A 20,477-nucleotide genomic window follows, 5' to 3' on the forward strand; every position below is an offset into this window, starting at 1 on the left:
ACATTCAGCTGTCAGCTGGAAAAACAATTTAATCCTGTTTATTGATCCAAATGCCATTCAGAGTCCATTTACACTAACGCGACTTGTCAGGCGACTTGTCAGACTGACAAGTCGTGGTCCCTCGCAGTCCATTGACTGCTACAGGACCCGTTCTAATAGGAGCGACACAAGTCGCTCCGACTTAGAAAAAGGGTCCTGTACTACTTCGGGGCGACCTCGGAGCGACTTTATTATATGAAGTCCGTGCAAGTCGCGCCAAAGTCGCGGTGCACAGGACTTCACAAGTCGCTCCCGAAGTAGTACAGAGTCATGCTGCGTTAGTGTGAATGCGGGCTCAGGGTTTGAAAAGTATTTGTATCACCTTTTTGTGTGTAAACTTTTCATTAACCTTTAGGTATCAACTAGATTGTTTAAAATAATGTAAAACAGCAGCATATAAACTAGTTGACTGAAATTTACCAAAATACATTATGCTTTCCTTTTCTAAAATTGAAGACGTTAGTAGTCTGGAAATTTGTGGCATCATATTTGGTAGTGGCGCAAACAATTTGGAATTGGCACTGCTAGGGATTTTCAGTTTAGGAGGCAGTTTCTGAGGTTTAGGTTTCTTAAGCAATTATCTCTTTTTTAGGAAATCTTTAAGTGAGTCTAAGTCAGGAGTAAGGACCTAGGCTCCCTGCCAGGATCTCTTGGTCCTAGCAATTTTTTCTTCTTCCTTGCCTCTTTTTTTTTTTTTGAGAGATCTATAATCAACTGCCAGGCTGGGGGAAGGGCTTGGATAATATAGATCCAGTGGTCCCCCCTGTTCAGCTAGTGAGAGCGTGCAGACCGCAGTTACGTGCTAGGGCCGTAAATTAAACATCTCGCAGGGGGAGGGCCGTGGCTTGATGTCGGACCGAGTGGCTGCTTGATCCCGCAGCTCCGGCTCATTTAACCTATCCTGACATGTGTCCTGCACTGTATTGCCCTACAAACAGCACTGTGTCCTCCCCTACAGCTGTGGGAACCTCGTGGCATCAGTATAATGGTGAAATTCGTGGCTCTTTTTAAGAGGCAAGAGACGATCCATATTGATTTCTCTCTGTTAAAGCAAGATGTGCAAAGTTTGCATGAAAGGACTGGAGCAGCTGAGGAATGTATTCAATCTATAGAGGACACTCTCCACTTTTTATCTGCCACAGTACGCTCGGCCACGGCTTAAATGGCGACCCCCAAAGCTAAATTAGATGACCAAGAAAACCATTCCCGCAGGACAATTTACACTTTGTGGGATTCCCTGAACGCTCTGAGGGAACTCACCCGGAACAGTTCCTTAATTCCTGGTTACGGGATACATTGAGGGCAGAGGCGTTTTCCGCATCTATGGCTGTTGAACGTGTTCACCGCACCCATCAACACACATTTTATGCAGCTGTGAAAGATCGCCTGCGCACAGAGGGATTGCAGTATGCTATGCTCTTCTATGCTAAGCTGCGGATCATCCTAAGCTCACTTCTACACTACTCCAAAGGAAGCAATGACCTGGCTGGATAAGTTTGGAGCGGCACCCCAATACAGACGCACCTGATCCTGTTCATTGTTGATCTCTTCAGTTCATTTCTTTTGTTGAGGGTTTTTTCTTCTTTTTTTTTTTTTTTTTTTTCCAGTTACTTCTACTTTCTTCTCTACCTAAATGAAGAGGCTGCTGTGACCACAGGCTTAACACAAGCTAATGCTTATTAAGCCTATATTATGGTGGCCGAGCCTGAAAAATCCCCCCTCCCTTTTTTTTTTCACTGCTGCTATGGGCCCACCTCTACATACTGTCTAGAAATAGACATCACTCCACCTTACCTGTTGTCCTTCACAGGCCCTATCCTGTTATAACCTAAGTGCCTGTTGCACACTGTACCTTTCCTGGGAGTGAACTACCCCTTCATTGCACTGAGCCTCACCGATTTCAGTACACCCCCCCACACTGGTTTGTGGCGAGGCCATGGGACTTTTTAACCTTGGTTGAGTTGTTTTTTTTTTTTTGTTACGTTTTCGGATCCAAGCTCTCTTTGATTGGGATGGATGAGCGGGGTGGGTTGGATTTTGTTTTTTTTTTTTACCGCTCCCTTTGAGTATGGCTGGACAATCTGACTTTTTTTTTTCCTTTTTTGTTTTTGTTTTTCACTGGTTGCTCTGGTCCTTTTCTCATTTTCTGTCTCACGTGCCTCTAAATGTACTCGTCATACATGGTGCTATTTATGTGGTTTTGCTCGTGTTCTATAGCCTTATAATCTTTTTATGTTTTTACTGATTTGCTATTTTGAACGCATTGCAAATTATTTCTTGGAATACCAGAAGGCTGAACTCACCCCAGTAGCGGTCCTTGGTCTTTTGTTTTCTGAAAAAAATATAGGCCCCATATAATTTACCTCCAAGAAACACATCTTACTAATACAAATTTGCCCCTGGCTGGCTAAAACTTTTCATGCCACCCATAGCTCCTATTCCAGTGGGGTCTCTGTTTTGCTAGCTAAATCTCTTTCGATGGAAGCCCTAACTGTCAATTTATTATAATTACCCTGCGGGTTGCCACCGTGTGATTTACGCTAGTGAATGTTTGTCCCCCCCCCCCCCTTCCTCTAATGTCTTTTTTTTTTTTCCAAAACATTTTATTAAGGTATAAAAATGTACAAACATCAGCAAAATACATTTGTAACAGAACCCATAATCATACAGAAGATCGGAGATAAACCGAGCTAACAAAGGACAACTATCCAGCTTGAAAATTGTGGAGATTCGGTGGGGACCTAAATCGTACAGAGATAGTAGAAAATTCTTCCGTTTGGAAAAATCACCAGTAAAACAACCGATTAATATCAGTGCAGTGTAAAGGATCAATTATCCCAGGGCAGAGCCAAGCCCAAGCTTTCTACTAAGTCGAGGAGAAAGAGAAGAGGGGGAGGCTCACAGGAGCGAAGGAACTCTACATGGAGGATAGCTATACCATCAGGGTAGGCTCAGGCCAGGGCCCATGTCCTGGGTGCGGAAAGTGGGAGTTGTCAGTACTACATTGTCCGAGCTGTCGATGCGCGGAGTGCATAAGGGGTGGGTGCCCATCGGGCCCGCCCGGGGGCAACCATGCACCCAGCAGGAATAGAAATGTAAAGGACACGAGGGGGGTAAAGGCCTGCAAGTGGGATAGGGAAGGGGAAGAGAGGGGGACAAGAGAGAGTAGGGAAGAGAGAGAAGAAAGGAAGAAAAAAAAGGGGGGAGATTGAGGTGATCTAATGTCTAAATGATCCCTTATGATCCTGTCTACACTTGATGGTCCTCTTTATGTAGGGGTCTTCAACGCTGTCTTAGCTCCTACTGTGGACCGCTTGAGGGGTGGCGGTAGGCCCTATCCCTCATTTATTGACTGGATACCAATATATGGTCTCACTGAGCTTTGGCTGTGAAAGCGTCTGGATGTCTGCCAATACTCTTGCCACTCCGACTCCTTCCACACTATGTCTCGTATAGACTTGGCTTTTGCCCCAGACCTTACACTTCCCTTTGTTTCTGCTTTATCTTATTTACCTAGAGGGCTATCTGACTATGCACCTGTCTCTGTGGACCTCCTCCCATGTACGAGTCCTGTGCTATGGTGCCTAAACTCAGTGGTTGGAGAACGTGGTAGTACAGGGGGAATGTAGACAAGGAATTGCATCTCATTGGAATACGAACTTGGGCACTGCTGACCCCTCTATGAAGTGGGACGCTTTTAAGACCATGCTGCGGGGCACTTTTATGGCTATTACGGGCACCCTGCGTAAGAATGCCCAACAGTGTACTGAGGAGTTAGAATGAACTATGTTGGCAGCTGAGTCTGCTTATATAACAGACCCCACTCCTAATGCCTGAGATTCCTGGCTGCATAGCCATAGGGAATACGAGCTCCGTCCAGTGGACCTCACAAAGAAAAAAAAAAAATGCTCTGTTTCTCAAAAAACATTTGAACATGGTAACATAATATGTTTACTTGCTTATATAACTAGACCTTACCATTCTCCTATCTCTGTCCCTAGGATTTTGACTCATCAAGGCCATGTTAGTGACGCACCTGAGATTGTTGAAACTTTCCTGTTCTTTCACAGAGACCATTATAATACTAGATTCCAGTATTCGGGAGATCAATTAGGTGAATACTTGGCTCAGGTGTCTCTTCCTTCCCATTCAGCTCGCATGAGAGAGGAGCTAGATGCTCTCGTGTCTGTTGAGGAAATTTTCCTAGCTATTTCGCAAATCCCAACGCACAAATCGCCTGGCCTAGATGGTTTCTTGGCCTAATGGTATGCCCAATTTTGCCAGTTATTAAGCCCATTCCTCCTACATACCTGCAACAAGGCCTTAGAGACTGTAATCCTTCCACCTACAATGTGGGAAGCACTTATTATCTTATTACTGAAACCTCATAAAGACCCTCTTAAATGTGACTCCTACCACCCAATCTCCTTAATTAACGCGTTTGTCAAGATTTTGGCCAAAGTATTTGCCAATCGTCTGAACGCGGGTGTTGCAAAGTTAGTGCAGAGTTATCAATGTGGCTTTATACCTGGTCGCTCCACCAGAATGAATATCCATAGGCTGTTCCACAATTTGCAATATCCACATGATCGCCCCCACCCATGTAATTGCCTTGTTAGACACACGAAAAGCCTTTGATAGTGTTGACTGGCCCTACTTATTCCAAGTTCTGCAACTCTATGGCTTTGGTCCTCGTATAGTGACATGGATAGGCTTCCTTTGTACTACCCCAATGGCGCATATCAGAGTTAATTCCCATGCCACAGATGCTTTTCCAATCTCATTCTGGAATAAAGATGCAAACCAGATAATCTGGGAGGCACCAGCCCTGTTTATATTTATAAGCAAAAATATCCTTTATGGAAAGAAATGGCCTTTTTAGACGGTAACTCCTATAAAGCTTTAAATTACCTCACAAATATTCTTTAAAGAAAATCTAAAAAACATTTTTTATTTATAGTAAATCACATCCAATATTACAAACACAGACACAATAAACCAAGGGCCAAATAGAGCCCATAATATATTACACACAAAATTGCATCAAATGTGGTAGGATGACTATTATTGCAGAAAATGCCAACATGTTTTGCGGTATACACATCCCGCCTCTTCAGGGTTTTTTGTTGTCCACATATATTCCACAGATGTCTTCCAAAAATAGCGTTGAAAATGGTCATTAGGGAGAGACCAGAAGTATACACATCAGAAAGCTGCTGTTTAAGAGGGGCTGTTCCCTCTTGAGGGGTGTTTTTCTTTAAACTTTTTTATTTTTCAGACTGGGCTCCTGTGACCCAGTTAAGTCTCCTGTGTCCTGGTTAAGAGCTCTTATATTTAGCCTTGGGTTTTTTTCCCCACCCCTCATTTTCCTTTTGGCACTGCTTTTGGATGTCCCAGTAGTTATGATTTATGAAGCGACGTGTCCGCCGACGAACGAAAGAAAATAGGATATTTGTTCTTACCGTAAAATCCATTTCTCTGAGTTCATTGACGGACATAGCACCCATTCGTCTTAGGAGTTTTAATACTTCTAATACTGCTTGCTACTAAACTGATTAGCTAGAGCAGAAAGGGGGATTATATATCAGAGGAGGACGGCCCAAGGGCAAAGCCAGGTGTTTTTTGTTCTGCCTAGTCCTACTCCTGGAGGAGGCATTATAACCCAGTAGTTATGATTTATGGAGCGCTGTGTCCGTCAATGAACTCAGTGGAATGGATTTTACAAAAAAGTACAAAAAAAACAATTTTTTAAGCAGTAATTTGTGTTTGCCAACATCCCAAATATGTACAAGCAATGAAAAGGAACCATCCTGAGTGAGACTTTAGCACATAACCCTGTTTCCGTTAAAGTCCCACTCATGAGGGTTCCTTTTCATTGTATGTTCTCTGTAAAGAGCTGCAGAGCACTGGACAGGAGGCCACACTGTCATGTGACAGAGTTCTTCTTCCCCTCAGCTTATTTTGTGTGCTTCCTGGTTTTCGGTGTCTAGAGATTAGGAAGAATGGCTGATTTACACTGTGGTACAGCTGTTGTGGGGATTATCGTGGCTGAGCACATGCAGGTATCTAGGGCAATGGCTTGCTGCCATGTGCTCTTCCACAACCAATTGAAAAGCATAAAAAGATTTAAGCAGCCCACAAAACCAATGCAAATGAATCTGTAATTGAACACGCCTCATTTTTAACAATGCAACACAACACAGCATGAACATTTAAATTACCTCACATGCACATAAAAACACAAAGGTGCGAACCAGGCTTAAAAGCTCTTAAGCAAATGAAGTACAACATTTGAAAAGCCGTATTATACAGACATGTCTGGAGGTGGGCTTATTAGGAAAGCAGCTAAGGCTGTGTTTAAATCTTATTGCTGCTTTAGAATTGTTTTCCTTAGACTTACTTCTGCAGGCTTGTCTATGAAAGTTTAAAATTTACCCCTATATTAACCTACCATAGTAGTTACGGTTTTCAAACTGTTCTATTTTTGGGCAACCCCGCCGTGGCTAAGTGCTTAGCACTTTTGCCTGGCAGCACTGGGGTCGTTGGTTCAAATCACAACAATGGCGCTACCTGCACAGAGTTTGCATGTTCTCCCTGTGTTTCGTGGGATTCCTCCGGGTGCTCCGGTTTCCTCCCACACTCCAAATGCATGCTGGCAGGGTAACTGGCTTCTGTCTAAATTGGCTCTAGTACGTATATGTATGAATTTGATATGTATGAATGGACCTTAAATTGTAAGCTCCTATAGGGCATATGTATAATACATATGCAAAGCACTGTGTAAAATTGACTGAGCTATGCAAGTACTTGTAGCAATAGTAATAATTTAATTTTTGCACTGAAAATGGCTGATTAAATATATGGAATTATAGCCAATAGGACTGCTCTATGCACATATGTGCATTTATATGAATGTTTTTGCTTAACACACAGTCAGCTTGTCACAGGAGTGCACTAAAAATTTTCATTTTCAGTCACATGTATATGGACACTTCAAAGTGAACTTTTCCTTACCAAGAAAGGTCCCTATGGTTACAAGTAGAAGTGCAGACACCTTGTGGTTTTCCAGCACTGCTTGACTTCATCTGCTAATTGGAGGCATTGCTGTTACTGACTGTGCTAACAACAGTATGTTTATTAACTTTTTTTTCCTATGGCTTGTATGAATTGTCACATCTTTCAATCATTAAGAGAAAGCCCAGTGTACAAAGAAATGAAACCAAATAAAAAAGATCTTTAGATGTTGTTGGAAGATATGTTGATTTGTTAGTTGATGATCTGCTCCGGTACCGTCTCCATGTTCACGCTGTTAAAATGAGTGAAAATAATGTGTGGGTAGACCATGATTCCTTTTATTTACAAAGCATATGAATATTGAATATCTTGAACTGTGGCACACTGAAACCAAATTAAACTTATTTTATTTTTTGCAAAACTTTAACCAGCCAGGGAAATGTAACTTACTTTTCAGAGTGGAAGGTAGATGGGTAAACAAAAAAGAATGAAAAGAATTGTATACAGGTTGAGTTGTGATCTCCAAAACAGAAAAGGAAATATGCCTGTCATTCAAATTGCCTCAGATTTACTATTTTATCAATCGTGATGATGATAAACTACAGATATATTTAATTTTCTATTTGCAATAGAAAGTGCCTGCAGCATTTGCTACTGAGATGCATAAAAAAATAAAAACATACAATAAAAAAAAAAAAAGAAAAAAGAAAACCGAAGAAAAGTGTGAGGAACACAAACTGATAATGTTGGTTGTGGCAAGCACGCATTAATGCTGGCCATACACTATACGAAAAATCGACCCAGTTCATTCCTTTTTCGGCCAGTTAATGGGCATGAATCGGTAATCAGTTGGGACGTTTTTGAGCCGAAAGAAGGAAGGACAAGTTTGGAAATTTGCTGCCGGACTAACGATAAATTGAAAGGTTAATGTGTTTCTCGTCCAAACTGTTTGCACTAGGTATATGTGAAAAAAAAAAACTGATTCATTTACAGTGCCTTGAAAAAGTATTCATAACCCTTGAATTTCTCCACATTTTGTCATGTTACAACCAAAAATGTAAATGCAATTTATATGGATTTTATGTGATAGACGGACACAAAGTGGCACATAATTGTGAAGTGGAAGGAAAATGATAAATGGTTTTTACATTTTTTTTACAAATAAACATGTGATCGTGTGGTGTGCATTTGTATTCACCCCCGAGTCAATACTTTGTAGAACCACCTTTCCCAGCAATTACAGCTGCAAGTCTGTTTGGGTATGTCTCTGCAAGCTTTTCACATCTAGATAGGGACATTTTCACCCATTCTTATTTGCAAAATAGCTCAAGCTCTGTCAGATTGGATGGAGAGCGTCTGTGAACAGCAATTTTCAAGTCTTGCCACAGATTCTCAATTGGATTTAGGTCTGGACTTTGACTGGGCCATTCAAACACATGAATATGCTTTGATCTAAACCATTCCATTGTAGCTCTGGTTGTATGTTGAGGGTTGTTGTCCTGCTGAAAGTTGAAACTTCGCCTCAGTCTCAAGTCTTTTACAGACTCTAACAGATTGCCCTGTATTTGGCTCCATCCATCTTCCCATTACCTCTGACCAGCTTCCCTGTCCCTGCTGTAGAAAAACATCCCCACAACACAATGCTGCCACCACCATGTTTCAGGGTGGGGATGATGTGTTCAGGGTGATGTGCAGTGTTAGTTTTCTGCCACACATAGCATTTTGCTTTTAACCCAACCTTGCTTTAAACTTCTCCACAACTTTATTCCTGGCCTGTCTGGTGTGTTCCTTGGCCTTCATGATGCTGTTTGTTCACTAAGGTTCTCTAACAAACCTCTGAGGGCTTCACAGAACAGCTGTATTATTAAAGGAAATTAAATTACACACAGGTGGATTCTATTTACTAATTAGGTGACTTCTGAAGGCATTTGGTTCCACTAGATTTTAGTTAGGGGTATCAGAGTAAAGGGGGCTGAGTACAAATGCACGCCACACTTTTCACATATTTATTTTTAAAAAAATGTAAAAACCATTTATCGTTTTCCTTCCACTTCACAATTATGTGCCACTTTGTGTTGCTCTATCACATAAAATCTCAATAGAATACATATACTTTTTTAGTTGTAACATGACAAAATGTGGAAATTTCATGGGGTGTGAATACTTTTTCAAGGCACTGTATGTCTATTTAAAGCGGTTGTAAACCCTATAAAAAAAAAAAAAAAAAAAAAAAAAAAACCTGCAAGACAAAGGCATAATGAGCTAGTATGCATCGCATACTAGCCCATTATGTTTAACTTACCTTAAAACGAAGCCCCGACACGGACCCCCGGACATCGATGCGGGCGCTGCCATGATCCCTCGTCGTCTCTTCCGGGTTCGGCGGCTCCGGCGCACTGATTGGCCGGAAGAGACGGCTCCAGCGCGCTGATTGGCCGGAGCCGCGATGACGTCACTCCCGCGCATGCGCGCGTTAGTGATTTTTACGGCAAGCTCCCGGCAACTTAATTGATGGTCCCCCCGGACCTTCAGAGCGCATGCGCCGCTCGCGCGAGCGGCTGCATGCACTGTAAATATCTCCTAAACCGTGCCGGTTTAGGAGATATTATTTGTACCTACAGGTAAGCCTTATTATAGGCTTACCTGTAGGTAAAAGTGTCAAAAAGCGGGATACAACCGCTTTAAGCATTTATATGTCATTACATGATGGCATGATCGTTTGCTCTCACGGCCGAATGTTCGTTTTTTCAAAAAATGAGTTTGAACGATTTTTTGTATAGTGTATGGCCAGCATAAGTCTTGATTAAAATGGAACTAAACCCCAAAATTTTACAGTTTTCCAAAGCAGTTCCCTTCAAGTCATAAATGATAGCTGTCACAGCTTTTACTCTCGATTGAACTGTCAAGCCATCACATGTCTGGCGTCATAACTGATCACATGTGAAACACAATGGCAACTGCAGATCAAACAGAGACTAAAATGTCAGCTTCCTTGGCTGTCAAGGAGAGGTAGGTTTAGTTCTGCTTTAATTGACCGGTGCTGTACTGGATATTTTTATACAGTACAGCTCTGGAAGAGACCAGTTGCTAGGGTGACTGAACAACCTTCTTTAAAGATCCAGGTAGGGCAGTCTACACATTCCTTATTCTGATTGTTTGAAAAAAAAAATGTTGCTGACTCAGGTATCACTGATGTAAATGGCCTCAAAGTATCTTCTAAGTAACTTCTGAGCCTCTTTAAATTCTTTGATTTCAGGCTTGGCAGTTTCCCTTCAGCTGCTGCATGGAGACCTTGAGCAAATTAGAAGAGATTACTCCTCGGTGTTCACTCGTGGGGTCTCGATAACAAGAAAGCTTGGCTTTTCAGATGTCATTATGCCTGGTAAGCTGGAGGAAAAGAAACAGAATTTTTTTTTTTTGTTCTATTTTTTAATTTTGCAGCTAGCAATCACCCCCTATACTAAAAACAAAAATAAAGGCGCATTAGCTACAGGTTTCAGAACAAGTGGGCCATAGAAAAGTCCATGTACTCAACAGAGATCACTATATAGCTATATACTAGCCTGTTGTTTTTCCATTATTATTTATGCTTCTCATTGTTCTTTACTCAGTACAGGTTTTTTTTTTTTTTTTTTTTTGCATACTTAAGACATGTTTTTTGTAAGAAAAGGTAAAGGTTCAAATAGCTATTTCTGCTGCCTTTTGTTTTTCTAAGGACTGTCTCTCAAAAATCAGTATTGCCCTATTGGTAGCAGTTTGCTGACATTGCAAGTAGAAGCTTAAATTCTAGTTGCTGTAAAGCAGGGGGTCTCCAAACTATGGCCCTTCAGTTGTTCAGGAACTACAATTCCCATCATGCCTAGTCATGTCTGTGAATGAGTTTTACAATGCCTCATGGGTATGTAGTTCTGCAACAGCTGGAGGGCATCAGTTTGAAGACCCTTGCTATAAAGTATAAATATTTGTTTGCTCACGGTCAGCTGATCAGTTTGAATATAGTGCATTAGATGAGCGACATAAACTATATTGTCAAAAGTATTGGGAATGCCTGCCTTTACACACAGATGAACTTTAATGGCATCCTCGTCTTAAGCTGGATACACACTATACAACTTTTGTTGGTAGATTGCCTTTAGATTTACCTTCAACTATTTAGTGCAAGGGCCTGCCTGATTGCATACACATTGAAGGTGTTTAGGTCTGACCTCATATTATATGGTTTTGGTAAATCTAAAGGAAAAAATCTATAGAAAATTGTATAGTGTGTATCGAGCTTTAGTCTGAAAGGGTTCAATATTGTGTTGGCCCACCCTTTGCAGTTATAACAGCTTAAACTCTTCTGGGAAGGCTGTCCACAAGGTTTAGGAGTGTATCTATTGGAATGTTTGACCATTCTTTCCAAAGCGCATTTGTGAGGTCAGGCACTGATGTTGGATTAGAAGGCCTGGCTCGCAGTTTCCACTCTAATTGATCCCAAAGGTGTTCTATTGGGTTGAGGTCAGGACTCTGTGAAGGCCAGTCAAGTTCCTCCACCCCAAACTCGCTCATCCATGTCTTTTTGGACCTTGATTTGTGCACTGGTATGCAATCGTGTTGGAACAGGAAGGGGCCATCCCCAAACTGTTCCCACAAGGTTGGGAGCATGAAATTGTCCAAAATGTCTCGGTATGCTGACGCCTTAAGATTTCCATTCACAGGAATTAAGGGGCCAAGCCCAACCCCACACCATAAAGACCAAGGTCCATAAAGACATGGAGTCATGACCTCAACCAGACAGAACACCTTTGGGATGAATTAGGAGACTGCGAGCCTGGCCTTCTGGTCCAACATCAGTGCCTGACCTCACAAATGCGCTTCTGGAAGAATGGTTAAACATTCCCATAGACACACACCTAAACCTTGTGGACAGCCTTCCCAGAAGAGTTGAAGTTATAGCTGCAAACAGTGGCCCAACTCAATATTGAACCCTACAGACTAAGACTGGGATGCCATTAAAGTTCATGTGCGTGTAAAGGCAAGTGTCCCAATACTTTTGACAATATAGTGTATATTTTGAGAAAAAAAATTAGATTTTTAATCTGCGGCACTGTACTTTTCTGTAAAATTCAATACAATATTGCAAACTGGAGATGTTTTGTACACACTTGGTGTACTCAACGCCCCCAGAGATGTCATTTTCTGCCTTTGTGATTGGCTCACTGATTTTCCCTGAAGTCTGCAATAAGATACAAGTCAGATTGTAGGCTTTCTCTGTAACATAAATTAAAGTTTTGCAGAGATGCTCCTAAAGTGTTAATTCCTTATAAAGGAATGCATACCCTGCCGCTCCCAGAGCACTGCAAGTGCATCAGCTGATCAAAAATGAAAGTCCCTTTTATTCAGAATCGGTCCTTCACAAAATATGAGCTAACAGAGCCATTTTTTTTAGAGCAGAAACAGGTGGGACTCTGCAACAAAGTTTGTTAAAATCCTTGCAATGTACATAAATCACCTAGGGGGATTGTTTTTTTTTTTTTCTCAGCAAAAGTAACCCTTTATGTGATTACTGACATTTACATAAAAAATCAATCAAACTAGTACTCCTTGAAGCTTAAAGTAAAGGCAAAACATTTTTTCATTTTGCATAGAGTAATGGGGAGTTCTAACCCCTGTCAGATTGTTTTTGCCACCTGTGTCCCAATGCAAGATTTTCCCAAAATATGGCATTTTCTTTCACTTTGGACGATAACTGTAAACATGTCAAATGGAGAGGTTGAATCTCTCTAACAGAGACAGCCATAACACCAGTGTTCTAATCCCTCTCCGCTCTGTTCAAAACTATAAAAAAATGCCTCTAGTTATACTTTAAAGTAAGCCATTTATGAAAAATGTGTAGGCTACCATTACTAACCTCTGATCCTCTTAAAATACTAGTTGCCTGCCAGTCATCTTTTTGCTTTGGCTTTAATAATTTGAGTCACTGACCCAGAACAAGTATAGAAATATGGTTCTCATGTCTTTCCCAACTATCCTTTTCTACAAGTTTTTCTGGGTTAGTGACTAAGAGGAAACAGCTAGGCAAATGTCGTTTTTAAAAGGTTATCATTGGCAGACGGTATATTTATCTACTTAAAGGTAATGCCACAGTTGTATACCACAGCTGTAGACTATACATTGCTACCCCTTCTATAAATGTATCAATTGGAGCTAATACATCCTGTTGTTGAGCATTAATTCATCACTACTAGTGCTATTGTAGACAAAGCAGCCTACAGACTTTGTATGGCCATTTTAATGGCGGTCATCGTACTTTCCATATTTTCTGTGATTGGAAAGGGGGACACTTTTAATATATAGTATGCAGGTAAAGGATGGTAAGAACTATGAAGAATGTTTACCCCAAAAAATGAGTTTTCTCTAGCGCTCATTGACAGACGTAGTCCTCGGTGATACACCACCTTCGGGTTATGTTGCCTCCACAGGAGCAGGACTAGACAGGAAATTAAAAAGCTCTGGCCGTACCCTAGGGGCAGTCCCAGAGGGTATATCCTCTCTCTCTGCCTCAGCAAATCAGTTATTTTCTGTCTAGTTAGGAGCAAGGACCTAGATACCTTGCTGGGATCTTAGGTCCTGGCAAGATTTTTTTCTTAAAGGATTTTTTTAGACAGCTTTTTTTCTCCAGTGTTCCTGTGAGATCTTCAATCAAGAAAGCTGAACTGGGCGACGGGCTGGATGTTGAGATCCGGTGGTCACCCCAGTTCAGCCTACGAGCGCGTGCAGGCCATAGCTCCGCGCTGGGTCGGCCGCGACAAAGTCCCATTAAAGGACTAACCCCGCGAGTTAAACGTCTCGCTGAAACGCCAAAGACCATGAGTCACGGCGTCCATATCGATCGACAGCCCTCCCGCCCCGGTGGAGAGGGGTACTGTCAGGAGTTGGTGCCCGCCTGGTTCCGGTATGGTGAGTAGTATGTTCCCCCTTTTCCCCTGACGGGTCTTGTGGTGAACGCGGGCCCCTCTCTGTATGGTAAGATAGAGTCCCTCTCTATCCTATAAATGACACAGATCCTCCTACTTTGAGTGTGATTCTATGTGCAAAAAGCCAGGAGGCTTGGTTTGGGAGCTAACAATCTAATTGTATACATGTTAAAAAGATTATAATCTGTGGCATTCTGGGAATCTTACGGTGATAAGAATAAGCTACCTACCAGTCAGAAGCCACGGACATGTAGACTGCCTTCCTAATCAGATCTCCAGCTATTAGCAGGCCTCCCGAATGGCCATGCGGTCCGCCAGGGCCGGTACCGCCAACCACGCCAAATCCCCATGCAGAGAGAGTGTTGTGTGCCCTGCAGCACACCGCTATTCAGTACAGGCCGCCGCCATTTTTTTTGCTGGATCGCACGAGCCGCCATTTTGGCGTAGCCTCGTGTCTCCAGCATGGGGGCGGCCATGTTTGAGGTGATCCAAACACCTCGTGGAGCTAGGGGAGGCGCCGGAAGGCGTGCAGAGGGGCGGAGCCGCCTCCTTTCTTCCTGGGCAGCCAGCCAAAAGACTTCCTGTTTGTCAAGACAGCGCTGTAACCTGTTGCAGTTAAACTCTGAGCATCAAGTGGTGAGCCTGGGGGTCTCTCTCTCTCTCTCTCGATCGATAGGGATCCCTAGCAGGTAACACTAAGGGGCTTTTGTGGCGCTGGGGGTCTGGAAAAAAAAAAAAAAAAAAAGTTTTTTATTTTTGAATTATATTATCCAGGAAGTGACTGGAATTATCATGGACCCTGCCACACATATTCCCCCACCTGTTTCCCTCGAGGGGGCCACGGGACCCGCCGGTGCACAGAGTGTAGAGTCATTTACAGCAATTTTGGAGTCTATGGTGGCTCGGGTGGACGCGGCCTGTCAGGGACGGGGGTCAAGGAAGCGACCCCCGCCTACCCCTATACTATCTGACACCTCTGACTCAGATTCAGAGATGGTCACTGCAGTTGCAGGTTCCTCTGCAAGGGCTGTTATCCCAGGTAAAGCTCCCTCAGACAGTGAGGAGGACGCTTCTTCTGCTATAATTCAGGAAGAAGCATTGGTGGACGCACTAGTTGTGGCAGTGCAGGAAACCTTAAAACTTGAGGCTTTACCGGCAGAGGCAACTGAAACAGAGATTCCTTTTGGTACTAATAAGCCCATCAAAACGGTGAAAGTTTTTCCTGTACCTAAATGTTTCGGTAATCAGATTAAAGGAGAATGGGAGCATTCTAAACGTACCTTTACTATTTCCAAGCGTATTGCTAGACGCTATCCGTTTGAGGAATCCATCATCAAGAAATGGACGGTACCACCAGTGGTGGATCCACCTATTTCCAGGCTGAATAAAGCCACGGTTATCCCAGTGGAGGACACTTCGTCCTTTAAGGATCCGGTGGATCGAAAGATGGAAGCAGAGTCCCGCACCATCTTCTCTCTGATAGGGTCAGCATTTAGACCAGTAATTGTTATTGGTCTAGTTTCCCAGACACTTACGGAATGGGCGAAAATGGTACGCCAAGACCTTAGGGGAAAAGATATTCCCCAGGAGACATCTGATTTGATGGAACAGATTATACAAGGGCTACAGTTTATCTGTGATGCAGCCTTGGATGCTACCCCCCTATTAGGGCATGCATCTATGTCAGCGGTAATCCTCAGACGTGTGCTGTGGTTAAAATGCTGGTCGGCTGACCTAGGTTCCAAAAAGACCTTGACTAATCTCCCTTTTCAGGGGAATCGTCTATTTGGGGCCAACCTAGATGAAATCATTAAGGATGCCACTGGGGGCAAGAGCACTTTTTTGCCACAGGCTGCTAAAGCTAAGGGACCTCGCAACAAGCGAGGACCTTTCTTTACCTCCCATAAAGGGCGCCCGGCTGGTACTAGCGGGAAAGGCAAGACTCCTCCAGGAGGGTTCAAGAAGGGCTGGTCGGACAAGCAGAGGACCAACCCAGCCAAACCCGAAGCAAAGGAGTACACAGCCTGAAGGTGCGCCCCCACCCGGTTTCAGGGTGGGGGGACGTTTTCACCGGTATTCAGGACATTAGATCGAGCATCAACCACTACTACCGGTGCGATTCTTCCCTTCCAACATTTAAGTACTACAGGAAGCGGTAGTTACCGTTCCCTGAATAGATCTTTTCCTTTACCTTTTCCTAAGATTAGTCCCTACACCTCACAGGAATCGGATCTGGTTGACCAGATAGGCCCAGTAGCCTCTAGTCGGGTGACTTCGGTCCCTGAGGTTCAACCAGAAAAGATCACCCTTCCTGATAACAATCAGGTATCTGATAAATGTGTGGGAACAGAAAACGACCAGACTTTCTCGGATGGTCGGGGCCAGATACCTCTAGGGACGCCTGGTTCAGATTCTATCAGCGCCAGTGGTCCTAGAAATTCTAGGCTGGCCTCCTCAAGCCGGCCTGGCCGACTTGGACATGCTAGTTGTAGACGTTCCGTGGGAACTTCGTCTCAGGGAGTGTCTGTGGTCTCAAGGACCAATTTACCATCATGCTTTACAGTCGCTGGGCTTAATGGCCTGGCCATTGAGACCCAAGTACTGAAGGACAGAGGTTTGTCTACTTCAGTCATTCCTACCCTTATTAAAGCAAGGAAAGCGACTTCCAGCAAAGTCTATTATCACACATGGAAGACTTATATTGCGTGGTGCGAATCTTTAGGATTTCCTCCACGTACCTATTCGGTGACTCGAATATTGGCCTTTTTGCAACAAGGGGTTGAGCAGAAGCTAGCCTTGAGCACCATCAAGGGTCAAGTTTCAGCATTAGCAATCTTCTTTCAGAAACCTTTAGCTACCAAGTCCTTGGTGCGGAATTTCATCCAGGGGGTGCGGCACCTGGCTCCTCCAGTCCGCGCGCCCTTACCGCCCTGGGATCTTAATTTGGTTTTGTCGGTTCTACAGAAACCTCCCTTTGAAAACATCAGGGAGATTCCCTTGCTTACTTTATCCCAGAAGGTGGCCTTCTTGGTGGCTATTACTTCTGCTCGCAGGGTGTCAGAACTGGCTGCATTATCATGCCAGTCCCCATACCTAGTGATTCATAGGGATAAGGTAGTACTTCATCCTAAGCCATCTTTTCTTCCTAAGGTGGTTTCAGATTTTCATCTGAATGAAGATATTGTACTATCTTCCTTGTGTCCTCAGCCCAAGCATCATCGGGAACATGCGTTGCATTCCTTAGATGTGGTTCGGGCAATCAGGGTTTACCTGAAAGCTACGGAATCTTTCCGTAAGACGGATTCACTTTTTGTGATCACGGATGGCCCCAGAAAGGGTTTGCCTGCATCTGCCACGACCATTGCTAAATGGATTAGACAAACGGTGGTACAGGCTTATTCTATTAAGGGTCAGAGTCCTCCGTTCCCTGTTAGGGCGCACTCCACTCGAGTGCTCAGTACTTCCTGGGCCTTTCGCCATCAGGCGTCAGTGGTCCAGGTATGTAAGGCGGCCACCTGGTCGTCGGTACATACCTTTACAAAATTCTATAAGATTGATGTGACGGCATCGGCGGATGCCTCATTTGGCCGCAAGGTTTTGCAGGCCGCAATTTGAGGAGACCGGTGGTCTACCTCGAGGGTTTTTTTCTGTTTAAAAAAAAAAAAAAAAAGGAAAGTTTTTCTCTTTTTTGTTGAGTCTCATCATTAAGGATGAGCATTGTAAACTTCTAGTTGGCACCGGTTGGGCCTTCTAGATTTGGATTTGATTTCCATTTTCCCACCCCTCATTTGTGATACTGCTCTGGGACTTCCCGAAGGTGGTGTATCACCGAGGACTACGTCTGTCAATGAGCGCTAGAGAAAAATGGATTTTTGTAAAATCTTACCGTAAAATCCTTTTCTCTTAGCTCATTGACAGACGTAGTCCCCGCCCCTCTGTTTTTTGAGTTGGGTTGGGTTAAAATCTCTAAAGACTGCTTTTTCACATAACTGATTTGCTGAGGCAGAGAGAGAGAGGATATACCCTCTGGAACTGCCCCTAGGGTGTGGCCAGAGCTTTTTAATTTCCTGTCTAGTCCTGCTCCTGTGGAGGCAACATAACCCGAAGGTGGTGTATCACCGAGGACTACGTCTGTCAATGAGCTAAGAGAAAAGGATTTTACGGTAAGATTTTACAAAAATCCATTTTTAAATCCACTGATATTTTTTTTAAAAACATTTTGTTTTATGCTAGATTTTCAAAGTCAATGCAAGCGTTAAGAGGACAGATGAAAAGTAATGCAGGATAAAAAGCATTTTTGTACTTACTCCTTTTCTATTTAGGGACAATGCTTTATGGTTAAAAAGCAACCAAGGTGTTATACTGCCACTAAAGGAGGAATGAACACTAGACATATTGGGGGAGATTTACTAAAACTGGTGCACACAGAATCTGGTGCACCTGTTCATAGTAACCAATCGGCTTAAAACTTCAGCTTGTTCAATTAGGCTTTGACAGTAAGGCCCCTTTCACAAATACGGTCTGTTTGTCCATTTTTCATCCATCCGTTGACGGATGAAAAACGGACATCACTGCATCTCTATGTAAAAATGGATGACAACGGATGATCATCTGTTAACACCCGTTTTCATCCGCTTCCATCAATGTCCGATTTTTGGAACGGATAAATGCCCTATTTTTCATCTGTCAAAAAAAAGGATCGGACAAAAAACGGATGTAAACGGACAAACGGTCCGCTTTTCATCTGTTTTTGCATTGGTAGTGGATGTAAAAAAAAAAAAGGATGAAAACCGGATGAAAAATGGATGGAAAACTTATACATTTTGACGTGACTGAACTGATGAACTGAACGGACCGTATGTGTGAAAGGGGCTGGAAACCTGGAAGCTACTTGGTTATTGTGTGTGCACCTGTTTTAGTAAATCACCCCCCAGAAACTGAAGGCTAGCCTCCTAGAGATTATAATCTTTCCTGCTCAGTGGTAGCAAGCATTCCAACGTGGAAAGATCGCATATGAGGAGAGTTAGCTGTGTTCCTCAAGGAGGAATTTAGTCTCAAAACAACTTTGTCTTTGTTTAAGATCAAATGGGGGGCTCCTTACAGGACAACATTCATAAGGCAGAGACCCTTTTACCTGAAGTAATAGCACCAAGAAAGGCTACCTAACAGGATAACATAAAGGAAATATTTTAAAGGGTTTTAAACAGAGGTATTTTTAATACAGACAGCACGAGTTTTATGGATGGAGTGAAACGCATGCAGCTACTTGACTTCAAGTAAAAATCACCAAATAGTGGCAAGAGGAAGTTGAAAAAGAACTTTGAAGACACCTGACCCTTGATGATGCTTAGAGCTAAACCTTGTTCCCAGCTGAAGGAAAGAAAGAGAAGTACTCACTGAAAATGCATGTGGGGAAAACCACAAAGTCTCCAACAAGAAGCCTTCCACGTTCGATTAATTTTCCCAGAAGTAGATTTGTGAGCTTTCACCGTGGCTAGGATAACAGAACCCACAATGTCATTGTATCTCAAAACCTTTGCTTCACCAGCCACGAGCTTGCTTTAACCCCTTGTTTGCCGCACTTTTTGTAAACTTAACTTGATAGACAGGTGGTTAAGCAAGAAAACCCCATATAATTGGCCTGATCTGAATAGCAGAATCTTGTGCAAACTGGAACAGACATAATGTCACTATAAGACCGCAGGACCATCACAGAGAGATCACAGTATATTAAATTAATTTTGATTTTCAACATCTGGCATGAACCCATTAGTTGATGTTGATATCAGAAAATTCTTCCAATTCAAGCAAAAAATATAGCAGATGGGAAGGGGCCTTCAATTCTCCTGAGAAAACTTAGCAAAACTAAGCAGGTGTAGGAATGGTTAGCCTCTAGGGGTCAGGCCTTCAGTTATTATGTGTATGGTGTCCAATCGACCTATAGCTGGGAATATAACCCCTTGGTTGCATAATATCCATAGAGCTGTGTCTCTCAATGGATGATAGAGAAAACACTTTTTTTTAAATAGTACAATTACTTAATTAAGAGTCTACACCACAGACCACAAAGAAGGACAATGTGGGAGAGAAAAGGTATTTTGTTCTAAAAGGTAAAGCATTCCTCCAAAAAATATTTGGGGAACGTGGCCGGATATGGCACTTTTTCATCCATTAACAAACCACTATTGAAGCACTATTTCTCTCACTGACCCCAACAACAGGGCACATATTTTTCCCACTGACCCATATAATTGGGCAAAAACTTCTCTCACTGGCCCTAATGATGGGGCACAAATTCCCCCCATGGATACCATTGATGGGGCACTATTCCTCAAACGGACACCAATGATGAGGCAAAATGTATTTTTGCTTAACCAAACGAGGGGTCACAAATTCATCCTATTGATCCCAGTGATGGGGCACAAATTCCCACAAACACCAATGATGGGGCACAATTCCTCCCACTGA

General features: G+C 43.0%; 1 protein-coding gene across 2 annotated transcripts in view; it reads left to right on the top strand.

Moving 5' to 3' along the window:
- DOCK4 (dedicator of cytokinesis 4) overlaps window positions 1-20,477 on the top strand; it is a 529,522-nt gene that overhangs the window by 234,267 nt on the left and 274,778 nt on the right. For both annotated transcript variants that reach the window (XM_082254719.1, XM_082254720.1), the window contains exon 13: window positions 10,310-10,435. In XM_082254719.1, the coding sequence (XP_082110845.1) occupies window positions 10,310-10,435 (126 nt within the window). The remainder of the gene's footprint in view (window positions 1-10,309; window positions 10,436-20,477) is intronic.

This window comes from Pelophylax lessonae (genome assembly GCF_965119305.1).
Source record: "Pelophylax lessonae genome assembly, chromosome: 4".
In the NCBI taxonomy this organism is placed as follows: Eukaryota; Metazoa; Chordata; class Amphibia; order Anura; family Ranidae; genus Pelophylax; species Pelophylax lessonae.